This window comes from Cheilinus undulatus, linkage group 10, assembly GCF_018320785.1.
Source record: "Cheilinus undulatus linkage group 10, ASM1832078v1, whole genome shotgun sequence".
In the NCBI taxonomy this organism is placed as follows: Eukaryota; Metazoa; Chordata; class Actinopteri; order Labriformes; family Labridae; genus Cheilinus; species Cheilinus undulatus.
In genome coordinates, this window is record NC_054874.1 from 28943884 (window position 1) to 28963383 (window position 19500).

Sequence of the window (19500 nt, forward strand, 5' to 3'; positions counted from 1 at the left end):
AAGTCACTAAATATTGTATAACACATTAAAAAAAATGAAGCGGAGAGCACTTCAAACAGAGATCATTATTTTTTGACAGAGGTCATGCATGTCAGAACTGACAGGCCAGAGTTCACCATAAAGTTACATACATCAGTGGTCTCAGAGCAGGATGATTATAAACAAAAAAGCACTATGTAAAAAAAAACAGTTAAAAAGGATACAAATAGCAAGTTACAAAAGTAAACAGACATAAAATAATATAATTATAGCCACATAACCTTTCTACATGTTACACCAAAGTTTGAGTCAGTTGTAACAGGATTTGTTTGTCTTCAAGTTTAAGTTTTGTTTAAAACACTAGAGCTGTGGCTGCCGTGTAGCTGAGTGATTAGGCCCATGCACAGAGGTCATTGTCCTTGGAGCAGTTGGCCTGAATTTGTGCATGTCATCCCCTACCCTCTCTTTGATTTCCTACTCTATCCACTGCCCATTCTTGCCAATAAAGGCATAAAAAGCCCTAAAATGTATAGGATAAGGGAAATTGAAAGAATCAAGCATGTGCAGTCTTACAAGAGGAGAAACTGAGTTTAAATGTAGTGACGTAATTAGAGGGGGGAATTTAAAAAAAGGACAGAAGAATGTACTGAGTCACAAAGATAGCCCACATCAGTAACTATGTTCATATAAACACAATGTCACAACCACCAACACATGACTCACACAGAGCTGCAGTCACATGTGAGATATGACTTGCTTTATGTATGATGTGAAATGTCAGATGAGTTATGCCCACATAGATGTAGCCTGTACTGCTTCTGTTATCAGTCCATGCTGTTTATTATACCTGTGAGCACTCTGTGGGTAGTCCTAGCTGCCTGTAGAATCCTGAGGGTCAGATACGGAGAAGGGGGTTAAAGAGAAAGAGCACTGTGGCCATGCATGCTTCTGTGTAGCTCTCGATGCTCATTGATATTCTGCTAGCATCATCCTTTAGCTCAGCCTGCACAGCACACAGCACCTCCTCTCTCTCATGTCGAGGGGAGAAATACTAATCTGAAATGATGGATGGACTGGGGTATGGTGTGGGATATATTTTATGTCCAACTCGGCAACAGCCCATAGTTGGTGTTTGGGAAGTACAGAACCTTTGAAAAAAAAAAAGGTCTGAGGTTGATTGGACAAATGGTATATTTGTGACATTCATAACAGGCCAATTAGGGCAAAAAACTAACCGGACATTGTGGGCATGCGCAGCACATGACATGAGCTCTAGCTGCTCATTTTTTTCATTATCACAGGAGCCAGATGGAGAAAGAACGCATGCCGAAGCTAGCCAAGAGCTTTCGTTGCTCCTCTTTGCTCTTCTTATAATAAAGAAATATGATCCAGTTCTGATAAAACTGCCGCTATTGCTACATCTGAACTCACTGCCAGTTGCCTTTTTTTACCAGCTTGCAGCTACTGCCTCATTCTCTCCAAATAACACTGACTGATCTAGTCATTCTCAGACCGGGCACAAAAGTTCCAGATTGAAACTTTGCAAAATGGATCTGTCTGATGACAGACATGGAGTCTAAGCCAATCCATCAACTTTGTAAGAAAATGCCTGACACACATTACAGAACATTTGTGCCGATTTTCAGCCTGATTCCCCTCTTCCAACCACAGTCAGGAAAGGCTTTCACAGAATGGAACAACAGCCAATCAGAGCAAGCTGTCTGAGAGAAGAAGTACAACAAACACAGCCATGGAAACCAAAGTTAATGAAGCATTCAGAACAACTTGTTGATTTGTGGCAACAGCATGAGTGTTTATTAACCTTGCAAAGCAGATGGATACGCCCGTTTCCATGTTCCATAAGGGGCAGTGCTTTCGGGCGAGGCGGAGTCTTGGCGTAAGCAAGCAGCAACAAGAGGCCAGTGCAATCATGGCGGAAGAACTTAGTAGCGTGGATGTTGCTAAAGCATAAGTTTTATCAGAACTTGACGACATTTCTTCCTGAAAAGAAGAACAAAGAACAGCATTGAGTTGTTTTCTTTTAAAAAAAAGATTGTCTGCATGTCTACAGTTGCCATGATGTGCGTTGTGCAGTTCTCTATGGATTTACTCCTCGGTAGTGGCTACGTCACACGTTTTGTTGCTCTGATTGGCCCGTAAAGATGTGACAGACAGAACGTTCATCCAGTCACCCTCTGAGGATTTTTTCAAAGCCTCTGCCCTTTCCCAAACGCTGTGTATGAGAGGTTTTTGTGGCGTGTCAGGTTAAGTGTACAATGTGTCCTGTAAGACATACTGCAATCAAAATGACAAGGGAGGGAACTGGACCAAAAACTGCTACCACAATGGATGTAGCAGGTAGCTAACAGCTAGCCATATAAGCTTACTTATTTTAAAGTCTCATTAGACCGTGCATGATACAAAGCTTTGATAGTGGATTGGATGGTTCTTGAGATAATATTACCAGATTATCCTGGGGTGTGTGGTGCATTACAAGTGAATTGTTCCCTCTCTGACCTGATCAGAAGTGCTCCAACTCAAGGTCGTAAATACTGAATTAGCATGTAGCTAACAGCTAGCCACATTAGCTTCTTCACTCCAAAGTCACATTTGACTGCGTGATATTTCGCCTTTTGAGAGACGAGACCAGTCCAAGACTCTGGTCGTCCATGAACACAGTGTGTGGTGTGCTGTGTTGATCATCTCGTTCCACACCACAAACAAAACAGTCAGATCTGTGATTATATGTCCCCATGTGTAGGGTCTCTCACCTTAAAAAAATCACTTAAGATTTAAAATGTCTTTCAGTGTGTGCCAGGCTTTAGAGAACTCCCAGAGAGAGATGATGAGCTGCAGGGATGAGCCATGACAGTGAGGAAAATGTTTGAGAGGGAAAACTGAAATGTAAATTCTTGGTAACGACAGGCTTCACTAGTGCATTACAGTGGGGTAGGAATTGTTGTGCCTTAGGTGAGTTTAGGCCAAAGGAGAAAGAAATGCTTGCTGGATTTGAGGTTTGTCATATTTTTTATCATGAACTCATCCGTCAAAAGAGAGTTGGCTTATTTGCAGCTAGCAACAGCATAGTGACCCAAGAAAACAGGAGGTGGACAGAGAGCAGAGGGGAAACGTGAAGGTGATAAATGCAGACAATAAGAACAGCACTCTTTTCTTCAGCCTTTCCTGGTGATACATGAACAGTAGTCAAACCTGTCAACATTTCCTCAAAGTGGCTGCACAGAAGCCTGTCTCAGATAATGCACAATTCTCTTAACAAAGGCTCCATCTGTTCTTTAATAGGATTTAACTCTTAAGTTGTCTCTTTATGTTGGATGTCTTCAGCTCTGTCACGCTAAGACACACAAACACATCAAGGTCTGTTTCATAAGATGATAACTGTCACATAAGTTCACATTGATATGCAGCATGTGCTGACTGTGTTCTCAGCAGACATGTCATGATGTTTTAGTGCAAGGCAGGCTTTTCTTCCACATGAAGAAACACACAAGCAAGACCTAAACAGAGGACAGAGGGGGGGGGGATGCGATGATGGGATGGAAAGATTACCAGAAAAAAAAATAAGGGTGCACAAAGGAGTTAAGACAGAAAAAAAAGTTGAAACTAGGGCTACAAGCAGCACTAAAGGGCCCTCACACCCCGGAGCATGTTGGGGTGTGTTGTAACTGCAGGAGTGTGGTAATAGGTGTAAGCAACCAATGCTGTGTGCTGCAGCAGAGCACAGAAAGCATATCAATCCTCCTAGGATGGTCATTTATCATGTAAAACTTGAAAAAAACAGGACATTATATGTTAGAAATGCTTCTGCTTTTTTTGCAGTAGGTGGCACAAGAGCAAGACCATGTAATACACATTTACACCACTTTCCACATTATTAAGCAAATGACATTTTTCTCATATTTTCCAAAATATTAATGCAAATGACAGAGTATTTTTCAAGTCATCAGCCATTAGAGCATAATTCAGATGTTTTTGAACAAACTTCATAATGATAAACATTATTTAAAAAAAAAACAAAACAAAACAAAAAACAAAACAAAACAAAAAAAGCTCTTTTACACATTATTAAGCACAACAGAGTTTTAAAACTTTTTTGGGGGGGTTGTAAAGAACTGAAAATGGTGATTTGTTGAATTTGCAGCATTAGGAGGTCATATTTAGTGAACTCAAAAGCTATTTCAATGATAAACATCTTAACAGGCAAAGTTCCATGTTAACATAAAGACCCCTTCTTTGATATCACCTTCACTATTCTTGCATCCATTGAACTTGTGAGTTTTTGGAGAGTTTCTGCTTGAATTTCTCTGCAAGATGTCAGAATATCCTCCCAGAGCTGCAGTTTTAATGTGAATTGCCTCCCACCCTCATAGATCTTTAGCTTAAAGGTTCTCAGTAGGGATGAGGTCAGGGGAGGATGGGGGCCAAACAACGAGTTTCTCTCCTTTTATGCCCATAGCAGCCAATGACACAGAGGTATTCTTTGCAGCATGAGATGGAGCATTGTCATGCATGAAGACAATTTTGCTACAGAAGGCACTGTTCTTTCTTTTTACCATTGAAGAAAGTGGTCAGTCAGAAACTCTATATACTTTGTGGGAGGTAATTTTCACACCTTCAGGGACCCTAAAGGGGCCTACCAGCTCTCTGCTTATGAATCCGGCCCAAAATATGACTCCACCACCTCCTTGCTGATGTCATAGCCTTATCGGGACATGGTGGCCATCCACCAACCATCCACTACTCCTCCATCTGGACTCATCAGTCAATAAGACTGTTTGTAAATGAGTCTTCATGTATTTCAGGGCCCACTGCAACCGTTTCTGCTTGTGAACATTGGTTAGGGGTGGCTGAATAGTAGGTTTATACACGACTGCAAGCCTCTGGAGGATCCTACACCTTGAGGTTGGTGGGACTCCAGAGGCACCAGCAGCTTCAAATACTTGTTTGTTGCTTTGTAATGGCATTTTAGCATCTGCTCTCTTAATCTGATGAATGTGTCTGGCAGAAACCTTCCTCATTATGCCTTTATCTGCCCGAACCTGTTTGTGCTCTGAATCAGCCACAAATTTCTTCACAGTACGTTGATCACGATTAATTTTTCGTGAAATATCTAATGCTTTCATTTCTTGTCCATGGCATTACACTAATTGACACTTTTCAGCAGCAGAGAGATCCTTTTTCCTTCCCATATTGCTTGAAACCTGTGGCCTGCTTAATAATGTGGAAAAGTGCATTTTAAGGTTTTTAATTACAAAAAAAAATGGCTATCATTATGAAGTTTGTTCAAAAACATTGAAATTATGCTCTAATGGCTGATGACTTGAAAAATACTCTGTCATTTGCATTAATATTTCGGAAAATAAGAGAAAAATGGTCATTTGCTTAATAACATGGAAAGTGGTGTAAATACACAATTAAAAATGTAGAGGGGCATACCCTAATCACGTGAGATTTGATGCAAATCAGAAGTTCTGTAAAAGAGTTACAGTGACTTCCTGTGAGACAGTGAGATGCTTCTCATAATTGCTCGCTTATAAAGAAAAGGCCTAAATGAGACATATCCTGTTGCTGGTAAGGGTGCTACATCAAAACGATGAAGTTAACATTGAATATGTAGAGGGCCAGACCTTTATCCAACACATGGAATTTGAAGGCAATCAGATGTTTCATATGAGAGTTGCATATACAGTACTTCCTGTCAAATTGGCGAGATATTGAAATGCTCACCATTACCAGTGAGACATCCTTTGATGAAAAATCTGTGTTGTGGCTAATTATTGAGGCATTTCTTTAGAAATAAGAGCTCAAAAGGTTAAGCAGAGTAAAAGGAATGAAGATATGACCTATTTGTAAAATTTCCTGTTGGCAGTAGGGGGCGCTATGATGAGATGTTTACATGTGGGTGTGTTCAATGTGATACTGGTGTCTTGCAGAGAAAGAGCAGAAGATCACAGAATATTTTTAACTTGAGTTATGATAGGTTTAAGTCATTTGGCACCATCAAAAATGCCTTGTTTTGAAAATGAGATGAAGCCGGTGGACTTCCTGTTCCGATGTGGATATTACTACAAGACGCTTTTTTGTAGGTCTTATGATGACCCATATGCAGACCAAAAATCATAAGCCTAGGGTGAATGGTGTGTGGAGGCTTAATATTTAAAGGGGAAATTTAAAAAAAATACAGAGGCAGAAATGCCAAAGTTAATGTTCTAGAAGGGGGCGCTGAAACAAAGCAATAATATTGATGTATGGATGCAATCAGAATTAATGTGTGATCATCCCCATGAAGTTCATGATGATTTACAAAAACACTCCGTTTGGGCTCCAGTCATGAGTCCGCCCTAGTGAAAACTCACAGTTAGCACAACTTTAGTTTTCCAGGTTGCCAAGTATGAACAAATAAAAAATGTGTAGTCAGTCAGCTAAAATCCCTCAGACTAGTTCATTAAACTAGAAAAGTTGTGAATCTCACAAAAATGCCAAATTTTGAACTTTAGGTGTTCGTATTGTGCCTTCTACACATTTTAAAAGATGGCCTCAAAAGACTTTTCTCATCAAAAATGTGCACCAATTTTCATGCACATGGGTGTAAAGTTTGGTGAGTTTTTGAGCATGTTAAAGCCCCCAAATAAGCATTTTATTTTCCTACGGAAATATAATGCCCACAGGGTCCTTGCCAACCAAGGTCAGTACTCGGGCCCTCATAAACAGCATGAGCTGGCATGAATGCATGGACCTAAGGAGAGAACACTGTATATACTAAAGCAACCAAACACATTAGCATGGAACAGACACATATTTCAGCATTAGACTGACAGTGTGCTCATTTCTGCACGCCAGTGTTCAGGTCACCACAGGCAGCACTGTGATGATGGAGATGTCACACAGCACTATGATGGCACAGCCAATCGGTTGACACTTGATGGCCCATATTAATTGCATGCTAATTGTGTCACACGGAGAGTGTTTTACAAGCAGCCGAGTAATTCGATCAAAGGAATGATATCAAGATATGATGACCAATGTGGGGAATGAAACAGGCAGAGTCACAGTGACAAGCTAAGACACAGGCGTGTGAAATTATACTCACTGCAGCGGGCAAATTCAAAAAGATGCAAATAAGCACACAAATATTTAAGCAAATATTCAAATATTTGTGCGACATGACCTACAACATCAGTTAAAGCTACCCTTTTCCTCTGCATTCCTCAGAAGTCATTCAATCTCTGTTTCTCTGGAGTTTAAATGCCACAGTGGAGTGTATTTCTGTCCTGAAACAGCAGGAAAGTTGAGAAATAGCCAATCTAAACAAATGCTTTAATCCACACTTCTCTGAAATGGTGACCAAGAGAGAAAGAGAGGAGCGGAGGAGTGTTCAGCCAAGTTAAAGACAAATGAAACAAATTTATTTCAGGGCCCTGGCAATGTGGATGCTCATGGCAGCCAGGAAAGCTACACTCACACAGACACACACACTGAAAACACTTCTGGGTCAAAAAGAAAAAAGGGTTCACATGAAACTGATGAAGCAATAAGAGAGGAAATGACACCTAGAGAATACAGGAGATAATGTATGGTGTGTATGTTAATTCATTGTCTTCCTCTCTCCACAGATGAGGTCACATCTCTTCCACGCACTCCCTCCCTCCCTCCTTTAGGACACAGAGGGGTGGCAAATACACTCCTAGGTTCACTTTGCTACCTGGAGACCGACAGCCTCCCTCAGCCAGCCAATCAGAGGCTGTGAAAAACAGCCTCCTGCTCAGCCATTGGTCCACTGCTCCCGGGAACTCATTCCACTATCAATGGCCGTGTCATTGTGTCGTCTGGCAGCGCTGAAGCCAATTATACTCCCCCCTTTCTTTGTTCAGGCTCCTTTTCTGCAGCACACCCCCTTCAAGAAAATAAGGGCACACATACATATATACAGAGACGCAGACACGCATACAAATCTACTGACTCCTCAGAATGTCACAACAAGAGACTGAGGGAGTCTGGGAATCAGGAGGACCTGAGACTCATAGCAATGAGACAGCATTATATATACAGCCCCAATCAGTGCTTTATCCTTGAAATGACCCCTCAAAGATAACACACAATTTAAAATTAACTTTAGTAAACCGACATTTATTTCAACCTTAAACAAGACTTGACCGTATGTATTTTTTCTACCTCCAGCTGGGATGGTTAGAGTGGAAATTTAGCTTTAATTATGTCAAAAGTGCTTCTTATATGGATTCAATGCTCAGCAATAAGCAGTTTTACTCAAACAGTGCCATTAAATATAAGATAGTCACATTTTGTTCTTGGAATTTTGCAGAGATCGTATTTTGTTGGCACCGTGTTGTAGTCTTGAACAGAACTGAACAGAATTAAAACAGAATTACATTTTTTATGTGATATGGAGAATGTGTATAAGCATACTGAACTAAATGATCAGGAAAGTAACGTCAACTCCATAGCAAGGCCATGATGTGCACAAACATCAGGATGCCAGAAAATATAATAAAAGAAACTGCGATAAGTTTAATAGAAAAGAACTGAATAATTGTGAAAAAAGACAAAAAAAAAATGAGTTAAAAGTGGCAAAAATGAGCAAAAACTTGCAAAACAATGGGATCAATGTGGCAAAAAAGGGTCAAGAATGGGTGATAGGGTCAGATTTGTATTAAAAGAAACAAAGAAGGGCAAAAAGCAGAAAAGATGGGTTAAAAGTGTCAAAAAGAAGTGCCAAAATGGGTGAAAAGTGGCTTGAAATGGCAAAAATGTGACAAAAATGGACATAAGGTAGAAAAAACTGGGTTAAAAGTGCCAAAATAGGGTTAACAACAAGAAAAATTGGTTAAAAGTGGCAGAGAGACGTGGCAAAATTGGGCCACAAAAAAAGAATTTCACCATTAGAATCCATCAGTAGCTTGACAAACTTTTAGCTTCAAAATGAGATAACTGTTAGTCTTCCCAACAAGTTCTTTAAAAAAGCTAATTATTGCTTAATAGAGAACAAAGTAGTGCAACATACTGGGTAGTTACTCTGTAATGAATCATTACTTTCTCATTAATTACTCATTGTGTGTGCCTGCATTAAATGAGGCATCATTTTGAGTGGTTACTCTGTAAAGAACCATTACTTCCCCAATATGGCCCTTAAGCATTGTTCCAGATGTAGTTTTTCACAGATTGGTGAACCTCTGCCTGTCTTTACTTCTGAGAGACTCCGCCTAAAGACGCTCCTTTTATACCCAGTCATGTTACTAACATGTTGCCAATTAACCCAAATAGTTGAAAAATGCTTCTCCAGCAGTTTTTCATTCGTACCACATACTTTTCCAATCTATTGTGGTCCTGTCTCTGATTTTGTTAGATGTTTTGCTGCCATCAAATTCAAAATTAGCAGATATTTTTCATGAAATGGTGAAATGTCTCAGTTTGTTTATGTTTTATTGTGAATCAAATCAATGCATTCTGTTACTAATTTACATTTTTCACAGTGTCCCGACTTTTTTTGGGATTTGAGGTACTAAGACAAAAACTGTCTGGTCCTCATGATAGCGGCCAGACTCCCTCCCTGGTGAGTTTATCAACCTCTCCTTATTCTCCTCTGACAGCTGAGGTTTTAGGGTGTGAGGAGGCTACACAAAGGTGCAGGCAGATTTCTGGTTGAAATAGTTTGTCTGGGAGCCCTGGTGGGTAGCAGTGGTGAACTACAGTCTGAGTGCCAAAATTCAGCCATGTTTGTTAGTAAAGATATTGTTAAAATCAGGGATTAATATTATGAAGGAGATATTTGAAAAATATTTTATCCTATAAAGAAAATAATGGTTTAAATAGGCTTGTGATAAATAGGTGAGATCACACAATATTCATTTAGAGAGGGGACAAAATACCAGAGAACACACTATATGTCTCTCAGTCACTCCATGCCTGATGAACATGTGACTGTAAGTTTAGTATTCTTAAAACAGCAGAATAAACAGGAAGAGAGAAGTAGAGAGAGAAGACTGTCCATTCAATACTGTCATGATTTCAGCATGAGGAAAATTATTTATACAAATTCCATGGTGTTCCTTATATAATCTCAAATCAGTTGATCCTTGAGTCCAAACTTTTAACCCAAATATGATAAAAATTCCCAAGAAGTTAATGTACACAAGGTCAGTCTAAAAATAAACAGCCTCCAAAGCTGTAGTCAGCAAAGGAGGAGAAAATCCCAAATGTCAGCGCCATGGTGAGGGAGCATTACACTTTCAGTTGTTACTGATCCAAAGTGGAGTAATCTGGAACTTTGAGGTTGTAGACAAATGTAGAGAAGTTTGTGTGTATACCAGACTAACAAAACAAACATCTCCTCTCCTATACACCGTGTTGTATACTTTCAGTTTGACTTTCTTGACAAATTGTGAGCTCTTTGAGAAAAAAAAAAAAAAGTTCAGCTCCAGGCCTGCTGAAGGCTATGGCTGCAATGATCTGTAGGGCTGAATAACCACATTGTTATAATAAAAACTGGCATTTACACTGTCTGATAAAAATTTAACTAGTGTGACTTTTTATAAAATAAACTGACCTCACAGAAACATAGCTATAGAGATCACACTACATAGTAACATAGACAAGAAACAGCAGACTTAACTAATCACACTAACCATAGAATGAGTTGTACAAGACCATAATATGAGCAATGAGGAAGATAAAAGTCTCAAAATGTATTTCACTAAAGCTTTAGTTTCAGAAACACTCCATGTACACAAACTTCAAAATAAATTTCAAAAAAGAGTTTGCTTTCTGTCTCCTCGGCCCATGGCATCTTACATGAGCAGGATGTGCTCACATGTTTACATAGCCATGTGTGCTGAGTAAACACTGACATGAGTGTCTAACAGATGAGAAGCATGAAATCAGACACACCAACAGTTTAACAAAACTGGAGACTGGGATGGTTCTTGCACAGACGGGGGTGGAGGCTGCAAGGTCCCTTGGACTGTCAGAAAATTAATAATCTAAAGTTTAAAAGGGAAAAATGGTGCGGGCCAATACTGGTCCACAAAAAACATTCCTTTTTTTATTAGACAGCTCATTGCTTGGATATGATGGGGCACATGTAGCCTCCAAAACAGCAGCTGATCAACTGCGCCTCTGTTCATAAAGTCACTTTTGTTCTCAAATTTCGTCACCACTCTTAGAGTGGCAAATGTCAGAGAAAGTGTGAAAGCTGAAAAGATGTTATCAGCATGCAGATGCCCTTTAAATAGCTTTTCTCCTTCAGCAATGGTGTTTATACTAAAGTAAGTGTATATGATCGCACTTATGCTGCCTAATATTTTTAGTTAGTACACCAAAGTCAGATGAAAGGGATTATCGTCTGACAATTATCAACTGCAAATTAATATCTTTATAGAATATTTTACACAATATACAAACAATAAAACACCTTACATTTTGAATCAACATCACAGATTCCACATGTAAATGCAACACAGAGATGGTCATGGAATAAAATAAATTGTTTAAAAAAGATGCTGTTCTTAAAACAGCGCCTATAAAAAGTATTCACCCCCTTGGATGTTTAACCCTTTTATTGATTTTATAAATCAGTCATGGTCAATATAATTTGGCTATTTTTTAATAGACCATAAAACCTGTCTTTAGTGTCAAAGTGAAAACAGATTTCCAAGAAGTAATGTGACTGCATAAATATTCACCCCCTTTAAAGTGAGTGACCTAATGAAACAGAGGCCCAGCCACCTGGTGCTAGTAATCTCACAGTTAGTGAAATGGGGATCAATTGAGTGAGTGTGTTTCAAGCACTGTTGGGTAGCGTTACTTTACTAACTCGTTAGATTACTGCGTTACATACTGAGAAAAGTAATTTGTTACGTTATTGCGTTACCTACTTCTAAAACTAACGCGTTAGATTACTTTTGCGTTACTAAATATTAAAACCCTTTAGCCACTCGTTGGTTAGCCACACTGGTTTCAAGTGACTGTAGAATAAAGACACCTGTGTCTGGGAGGTCCAGTCACTAGATAGTCATTATTCCTGGCTACAAATTCACCATGAAGACAATAAAACACTCAGAAAAACTCAGAGAAAAGGTTATTTAAAAGTCCAGTTAAATCCTTCATCAAGAAGTAGAAGGAATATGGCACATGTGTAAATCTGCCTAGATCAGGCCATCCTCATAAACTGAGTGATTGTGCAAGGAGACTAGTGAGAGAGGCCACCTATGACAACTCTGGAGTGACAAGCTTTATGGGAGACTGGCAAGGTGAAGACGGTTTTGAAGAAAACTCAACTCAAACTCAAGAAAGTTCTTGGGATGAGACCAAAGTGGTGCTTTTTGGCCGTCAGACAAGATGCTCTGTTTGGTGGACACCAAACACTGCGCATCACCATAAACACTAGCGCGAATGCACAGCACAGTGGTGGCAGCATCATGCTGCAGAGATGCTTCTCAGCAGCCAGCCCAGGACGATAGAGGGTAAAATGAATGTGGCCAAATCTTGGTAAACCCTGGAGGATAATCTTACTCAGTTTTCAAGAGATTTACGGCTTGGGAGAAGACTTATCTTCCAGCAAGACAATGCCAAAGAATACGTCAAAAGCTACACAGAAATGGTTTAAAGAAAACAAGGTGAATGTTCTGGAGTATCAGAGTGAAAGCGCAGACCTGAATCCAATAGAGTTTGTGGCTGGACTTGAAAAGGGATGTTTACGCCTAATCCCAACCTCACAGAGCTTGAGAAGTTTTTTCAAAGTAGAATGGAGTAAAATTGCAGTGTCCAGATGTGCAAGCCGGACTGACACCTATCCACACAAACTCAGTGTTGTGATTGAGGCAAGTGCATCGACTAAATTCTGACTTGAAAGGGTTAATATTTATGCAATCACTTTTTTTTTCTTTTTTTTAAATTTAATTGACATTACTAGCAGTAAAAATCTGTTTCCACTTTAAAAAAAAACTGTTGTTGAAAAAGTTCTATTGACCATAATTGATTTATATTATAAATAAAAGGGTAAACCATCTAAGGGGACGAATACTTTTATAGGTACTCTATGTCCTAAATAAGTGATAACAACGCTGAGCAGTGATTACATCATTACTCTAACTCAGTTTGTTCTTTACAAGCAGATGAAAGGCTGTTGTGTGACTTTATACTGTAAGTATAATAACCTACAGTATACCCAGGTTGCCAAAAATAAAAATAGATGTGTAACAGTGCTCGACTTTTTCTCATTAAAAATTAGGAAAACCTGAGTTGAAACATGTCTATGAGCTGCTGTTTTTGACTTTTAAAGTTATTGTTATATGACCAAAAAAGAAATATTGAAGCATAAAAAGGGGTAGATGGAAGTAAAGAATTCTGTATGTGTCATTTGTGCTGGTACTGTCTTAAAAAGCTGTTATGAATGTCTCTACAATTGTTTTTCAATGGTTACTCTCTCTTTCCTCTCCACAGCCTGGCTAACAAGGATGTCCCTGTGGGTAACATAAAGAGCACAAACATAGTGAAAATTCAAGCGCTACTTGGCCTCTTTATATTCTATGTTGATAAGGACCAGATGCCGGAGGAAAGCCATCTATTTCTGTCTTCAAAGAGAGCAAGAGTGACAAAAACACACACAAAAAGAAATCATGCAGGGACATTTTGATTCAGCAGCTTCTTTAGTGTTGAGCCAGAGTCATACTTCCTTAGGCCATGACCTACATGTGTGTGTTCAAACAAAGCTCGTAAATGATGAAAGGAAGTCAGAGCTCTCTGGTTAAATTAACAAGGTGCTTAATGAGGAGGAAAGGAAAGCAGCAGCTCAGGTTCACTGAAGAACAGAAGCGGTGGCTCACAGTGCTCAGGAGAGCTGCTGGGAAATAGATTCTATACTCTCCTGATAAATGACTTCCAGAAACAGAACTGATTATGTCTCAGGCTCCCTGTGACGTCAGCGATAACAACTAGACAATCGACGTTTGATAAAAAAGAATGAAATGAAAAATCCTAAAGAGTTGATCAAAAATCCATTATTTTACCACTGAGAAACATATTAAGTCATAAAAAGAAGAAATAAACCATAAGTTCATTTTAAGCCATCTTTTTGTCATTCTTCAAAGCGGTACACTGATAAAAATGAGTAAGACATGACTGTGGTGTAAATTACTGCAGGCCTGAAATGGAGAAACTTAAAGTTATGTTTAATATGGTTTCACCTCATATCATCCATAAACGGGGTGTTTCATTATGCTTTCCCTGACCAATAAAAAGCTTTCCCCACTCTTAACTGCAGGTGACATTTATCATCCTCACTAACATAGTTGGAGCTGTGCGGAGAGGAAATAAAAGCACATAACTTTTCACCTGGGTTCAACTTAAATGTACAAGCAGAGATTAAAGGACATGATAGATGTCTTTCTTTTTAAATAGATAACAGATGCAAACAGTTCAGTAAGAATGAAATGCAGCAAGGGAGAGAGAGCATCTGGACAATAAACATGAGAGATTTATGAGATTTATCTATGTGGACGTATTCTCTCTCACTTTAGAACAATTCTGAGACCTAAGTCACAGATCAGGCTGATCAATACGAAGACAATTACAAACCACGCCTTATCTTTGCTTTAGTGAGTAAATATAAAAAACAGATTGAGGTACATTTATTTTCAGATGGAAAACAGATGTGCTTTAAGTATCTGAGCTAAAGGTTCACTCAAGGCCTAAATTTACAAGAAATGCTCTGGTGTTGATTAACAAGATTATTGTCATAAAAATACTGTCAGAACTTTTTAAACAAGCTCCAGACTGTGAATTAAAAGTTTAATGAAGCCATGGGTATTTTTTTTTTTGTTTGTTTGTTTGTTTTTGTCCTTTTGTGGTTTTAGTTTTGTTGTGATGGTAGTAGTTTATATGCAGGGAGATAAGGTTTGATTCAGAAGCAGGAACAAAAATGACAAATAGCATTAGTTCTTTCTCCTTAACACGCAGACAAAGTTTGATGTCTAATGTTGGAAACTATCTCTAGAAACCCAGGAGCCATGGAAAAGTCCTGGAATGTATCTGTTAAAAAGCCTAACTCTGCTGTTTATTCATTCTTCTGCCGTCTTTTGGCAATAAAGTTATGGTTTCACAGAGTGCAGAAACTATCTGGTATTTTACTGCAGAGCGTGTTTACATGAGACACAGAGAGAAGTGAAGGGAGCGGGGAAGAGAAGTATGGAGAAATGTTCTCCAGCAGGAATTCACTTTGGCAGAGATACAAGAATACAACTGGGTCCAGAATCACACAAACCCACTAAACACACCAGCAATGACATTCACACTTCAGCGTGATGCAAATCCTTTCAGATGAGGAAGAATGAGCTAGACAATGTTAAATTACTTAAGACATTTTTAATAGTTCTGTATGGCAAACACAATGACTATGTGCATTTTAAGAATATATAGAGCAATCTCTGAAAAAAAGTCTTGTCTCCTTTCAAATACATTAAAATTATCAGCTGTAAAAATTCAAACAGAAAGCAATCTCTTCAAAAATTATGAAAAAGGAATGACTCAAATGAGAACAAAGACAAATATTCCAGTGATATTCTTATATCCTTTTTCATTCTTAAATATTTCTCTTATTAAAGTTGAATAACAGCCATGTTTAAGCATCTGGTTCATGTAATCACCTGAAGAGCAAAGCAGATATCACACAGCAGGTGTCTGTCTACTTATAGTAGACAGTACAACTGGATTCAGATGGAGCTCCAACAAAGGATTTAGACACCTGCTGTACTTTAGGAACCTCATTACTATTATTTATGTTTTAGGAACAGTTCCTCCATGTCTGAAGACACATTTTATAGAGAACTGAGAAAAGTGGGTGATTCTTGAAATGTGAAAATTTGAGTTATATTTTGATAATCATGATTACGAGCATCAAGACAAAATAACCTAGAATGATCCCAAAGCTGGATGAGTTTGACATCTTAAGGCTGGCTACAGTTTCATGTTTGCATAGGGATAATTATTGCATGGAGCAGCTGACATCATCTCGCACGATTCCTGTCAGACATTACACCACAACATCATGGCAACATGTCTGCTGATGGCTTCTGAATACAAATAGGAGCAAGGCCAGACATTCAGCAACTACTGCTGCAGCTCAGTGGGAGGAAAAGTGGGTGAACGAAACACACAAAAACACACACAATTGAACACATAAGTACTTGTCTCAGCAGTTTTTGGGCAGTTTTCCAGTGCGCTTTATCCTCAGCAGAAAGACCACAGAGCCGTTTATGAAACCTAGCATTTATGACAGCATGGTTGTTACGGTACAGTAATTACAGATGGCAACACACAACACGCAGACTTTTATGCACAAACACATACATGCAGGAAGTCAAGCGCACACAAAACTAAATATAGACGGCTTACTTCACACACTCAGATATTCTCATGCACATAAACACAGGCATGTAAACTGCTCCAGAGAGGTTTTGTGTGGAAACACCCTTTAAGAAGCTGTTTTCTTTTTGGTTTAATTGATGTGTTCAACTGTGGAAGATTCTCCTCCCTCTATCTTACGCCCTCTTGTTTAAGAGGATGTTCATGTGTTTGCAGGCCATCTTCATATAACTTGGGCACATGTGGTAACATAGCTTAGACAGGTTTATGTAAAATGTCCCTGTTTTTATGATATCAAACAAAAGTATGCACACCAGTGAAAACAATCCCTTCTCAATTTAAAAACAAATAAAAACACCAGGTGAAGACTGACCCACACACCACCCCAGTGCAACCATGAGTGGACAAACCTGTGTGTGAAATGACATGACTCGACTTCTTACAGTTGGCACTTTTTTGATAATACAGAGACGCATACAGTATATCAGGAAATTACAAAGCAACATGGTTAAGATGTAAAAAAAAAAAAAAAAAAAAAGAAAAAAAAAAAAAAAAAAAAAGCATAAAGTAGGCTTGGCTGGAACATCCGGAGAAAATTCTGAAGCACCTGCAGGATGTGCCGAATTTTAGACACCACAAGTCCACATGAGGGAAATGACTGCAAACAGGTGTGGATCCCTCCTGAGTAAGTCTTTGGAATCACTGAAGATGCCCTTTATGAATGACAGGCGACAAAAGTGAAGTGCATTTACAAAGAGAACAGACAATAGAGAAACAGATATGTGCACATAGTGGAAACAAAACGATCAAATCTTTTTGAAGTTGGCAAACATTGCAAGACTGATGAATGACGAGCAGGTAAAGGCTGAAATGAGAACTCTGCCTTCATCCTGTCATCCCAGAAGACACCATCACTGCTAGACTACGAGTGTCAAGGAAACATTCTTTCTGCAGGAAAGACTGATATTGGCAGCTGGAATGGCTACAGAACACATCTGAGTTGAGATATCTAAAAAAAAAAAAAAAAAAAAGTTCCTCCTAAATTGGGTTTCTTAATTAGCCCGAGTGGGAGCAGCCTCCAGTAGCTCTTCTAATGAATCTGCCCCTTCTAGTTTAAGCTCCTCCCCTTCCTCCTTCTTCTTCTTAATGGGCACTTTGTTGGAAGAAGGCGCATCTTCCTGCATCAGCTCTTTGGCCAGGATGTTGGTCACTGCATGACCGGCTCGTCTGTGATTGGCTGAAAAGAGAGAGGCACAGAGTTAGTAAAATGAATGCGACGGAATAATTGATTAGATATTATGTTTATTTCACAACAAGTCCACACAGATATGTCAGTGCATGCTATGAAGCCACATATCTGATACATGTACAAAACAATGATTAATATTTGTCAGTTTGCCAGACAACCACACTAGCAGCCATCACTACAAATGGAAACAGGCGATAAGTCAGCTCAGTGACAACCACACGGTCGCGAGTATGTACCTTTAAGGACACCATAACTTGTGTTTTTACATGATAAAACACAAACATACATTCATCCCCATGACACACCCTCCCTTGACTTCATGGTGTGGCTGTACATGAATATGGATCAGTGTCATATATGACTCCATGTGATCCTGATGTAACAGATATGAAAAGGGAAGGGAAGAGACATTTAAAAGAAGGAGGAGGATGGAGAATGAATAGAAACGAAGGAAGGAGGGGAGGAAGGGGTAAGACAGAGGGTAGGACGCCATCAAGAGTAAGATGATTCACGCTGTGGGAAGATTAAAGAGACAGGATGAATGACAATGAGACCAACATAGAGGGAGAGACCTAATAAGAGAATGTAAGGAATGACGAATGTGAGTAGTAAAATAGATCACAGAGAAAAAAAGCGGATGCAGAGAAGATGAGAGAGAGAAACAGTGTAAGTGTGACAGATTGTGCCCTGAGGATGATGATTTTTTTATTCTTCTACCTGCTTTCTCTGTTTTTTTTTCATCTTTATCCTCCCACACACCAGCAGCAGCATTTTCTCTCACCCCCTCCCTTCATCCTTTACCACTCTTCACTCTCCTGTGTGGGAAGACAGCTGTGTAGCGGCGGCCATTTTAAAATATATAGGTCAGTGGGAGATTGTGTTTGTGTGTTTGCTGTTATTATATGCTCAGTGTATGTTCATAAATCTCAACTCCTCATGCAAAACATGGAGTGTTAACATCAGAACAGGACACATTGTTACTGTAAACATTCTTGTCATGTGTCACTGTGATACTGATGAGAAAAATATCATCACAAACACAAACATGCAAATGAACCATGGAAACAAAAACAACAAACCAAGAGTTGACACATGGTTCTTATGCAACAAACAGACACACAAAAATCACAAGTTACCGAGCAGGTCTCCAGAACTAGCTGTGACAAAGACACAATTGAGTCTGGGGAGAAAGAGGAAGATTTAGAGACATGTCACAAAGTTGTCTTCTTCATTAGTGAGCCTCAGCTTGTCTGATAAGCACAGACGGCTGAGGTGTCAAAGTATCACTCTGCTCTCTTACAGAAGAAAACAAATCATCTCATACAAGCACTGATACGTGGGAACATTCTCTCTTTTTCTCCACATCTATTTTTGTCTCTTTCCAAACCCTGCCTTACTCACAAACTTACTAATTAGAAATTATGCAAATGACCCCAACACAGTGAGAACGAGTGTGTGTCAGTGTGGCTGTTATTCTGTGTGTATTTGTACTGTGTCCTAAAAAACCCAACCCGCAGAGAAAAGCTCCTCAGAAACTGTCAACTCTTCTCCTCTCGTCTCCTCCTCCTCCTCCTCTCTCTCTCAAGAGAAGACGGAGGAGGAAGAGTGAGGGGGATAAAAGTCAGGATCAGAGAGACGTTTCATTGGAGGCAGCAGGAGAAAATGATGAGTTAAGACAGAAACCTGCAGATTAAAGTAATGAGAGCAAACTTTGCAGAGGTCCTCTGAACATTAGAATATTCAGTTCTAGCTACTTCACCAGGAACTACACCCTGTACACCACGACCACATCATGATAGTTTCAGATATATAACATATCATTGCTGTCAGGCGCAAACCTCTTATCTCCAAAATCACTACTTTCCAGGAAATGAAAAATA

The 19500-nt window shown here is 39.2% G+C and overlaps 1 protein-coding gene across 3 annotated transcripts in view; it reads right to left on the bottom strand.

Annotated features, from left to right (window-relative positions):
- Positions 1–15384: 15384 nt before the first annotated feature.
- Positions 15385–19500, bottom strand: part of LOC121516273 (protein diaphanous homolog 1-like) — a 156367-nt gene continuing 152251 nt past the window's right edge. For 2 of the 3 annotated variants that reach the window (XM_041797476.1, XM_041797474.1), the window contains one exon: positions 15385–17608. In XM_041797476.1, the coding sequence (XP_041653410.1) occupies positions 17424–17608 (185 nt within the window). In that variant the 3' untranslated portion in view covers positions 15385–17423. The other variant, XM_041797477.1, reaches the window with a different exon arrangement.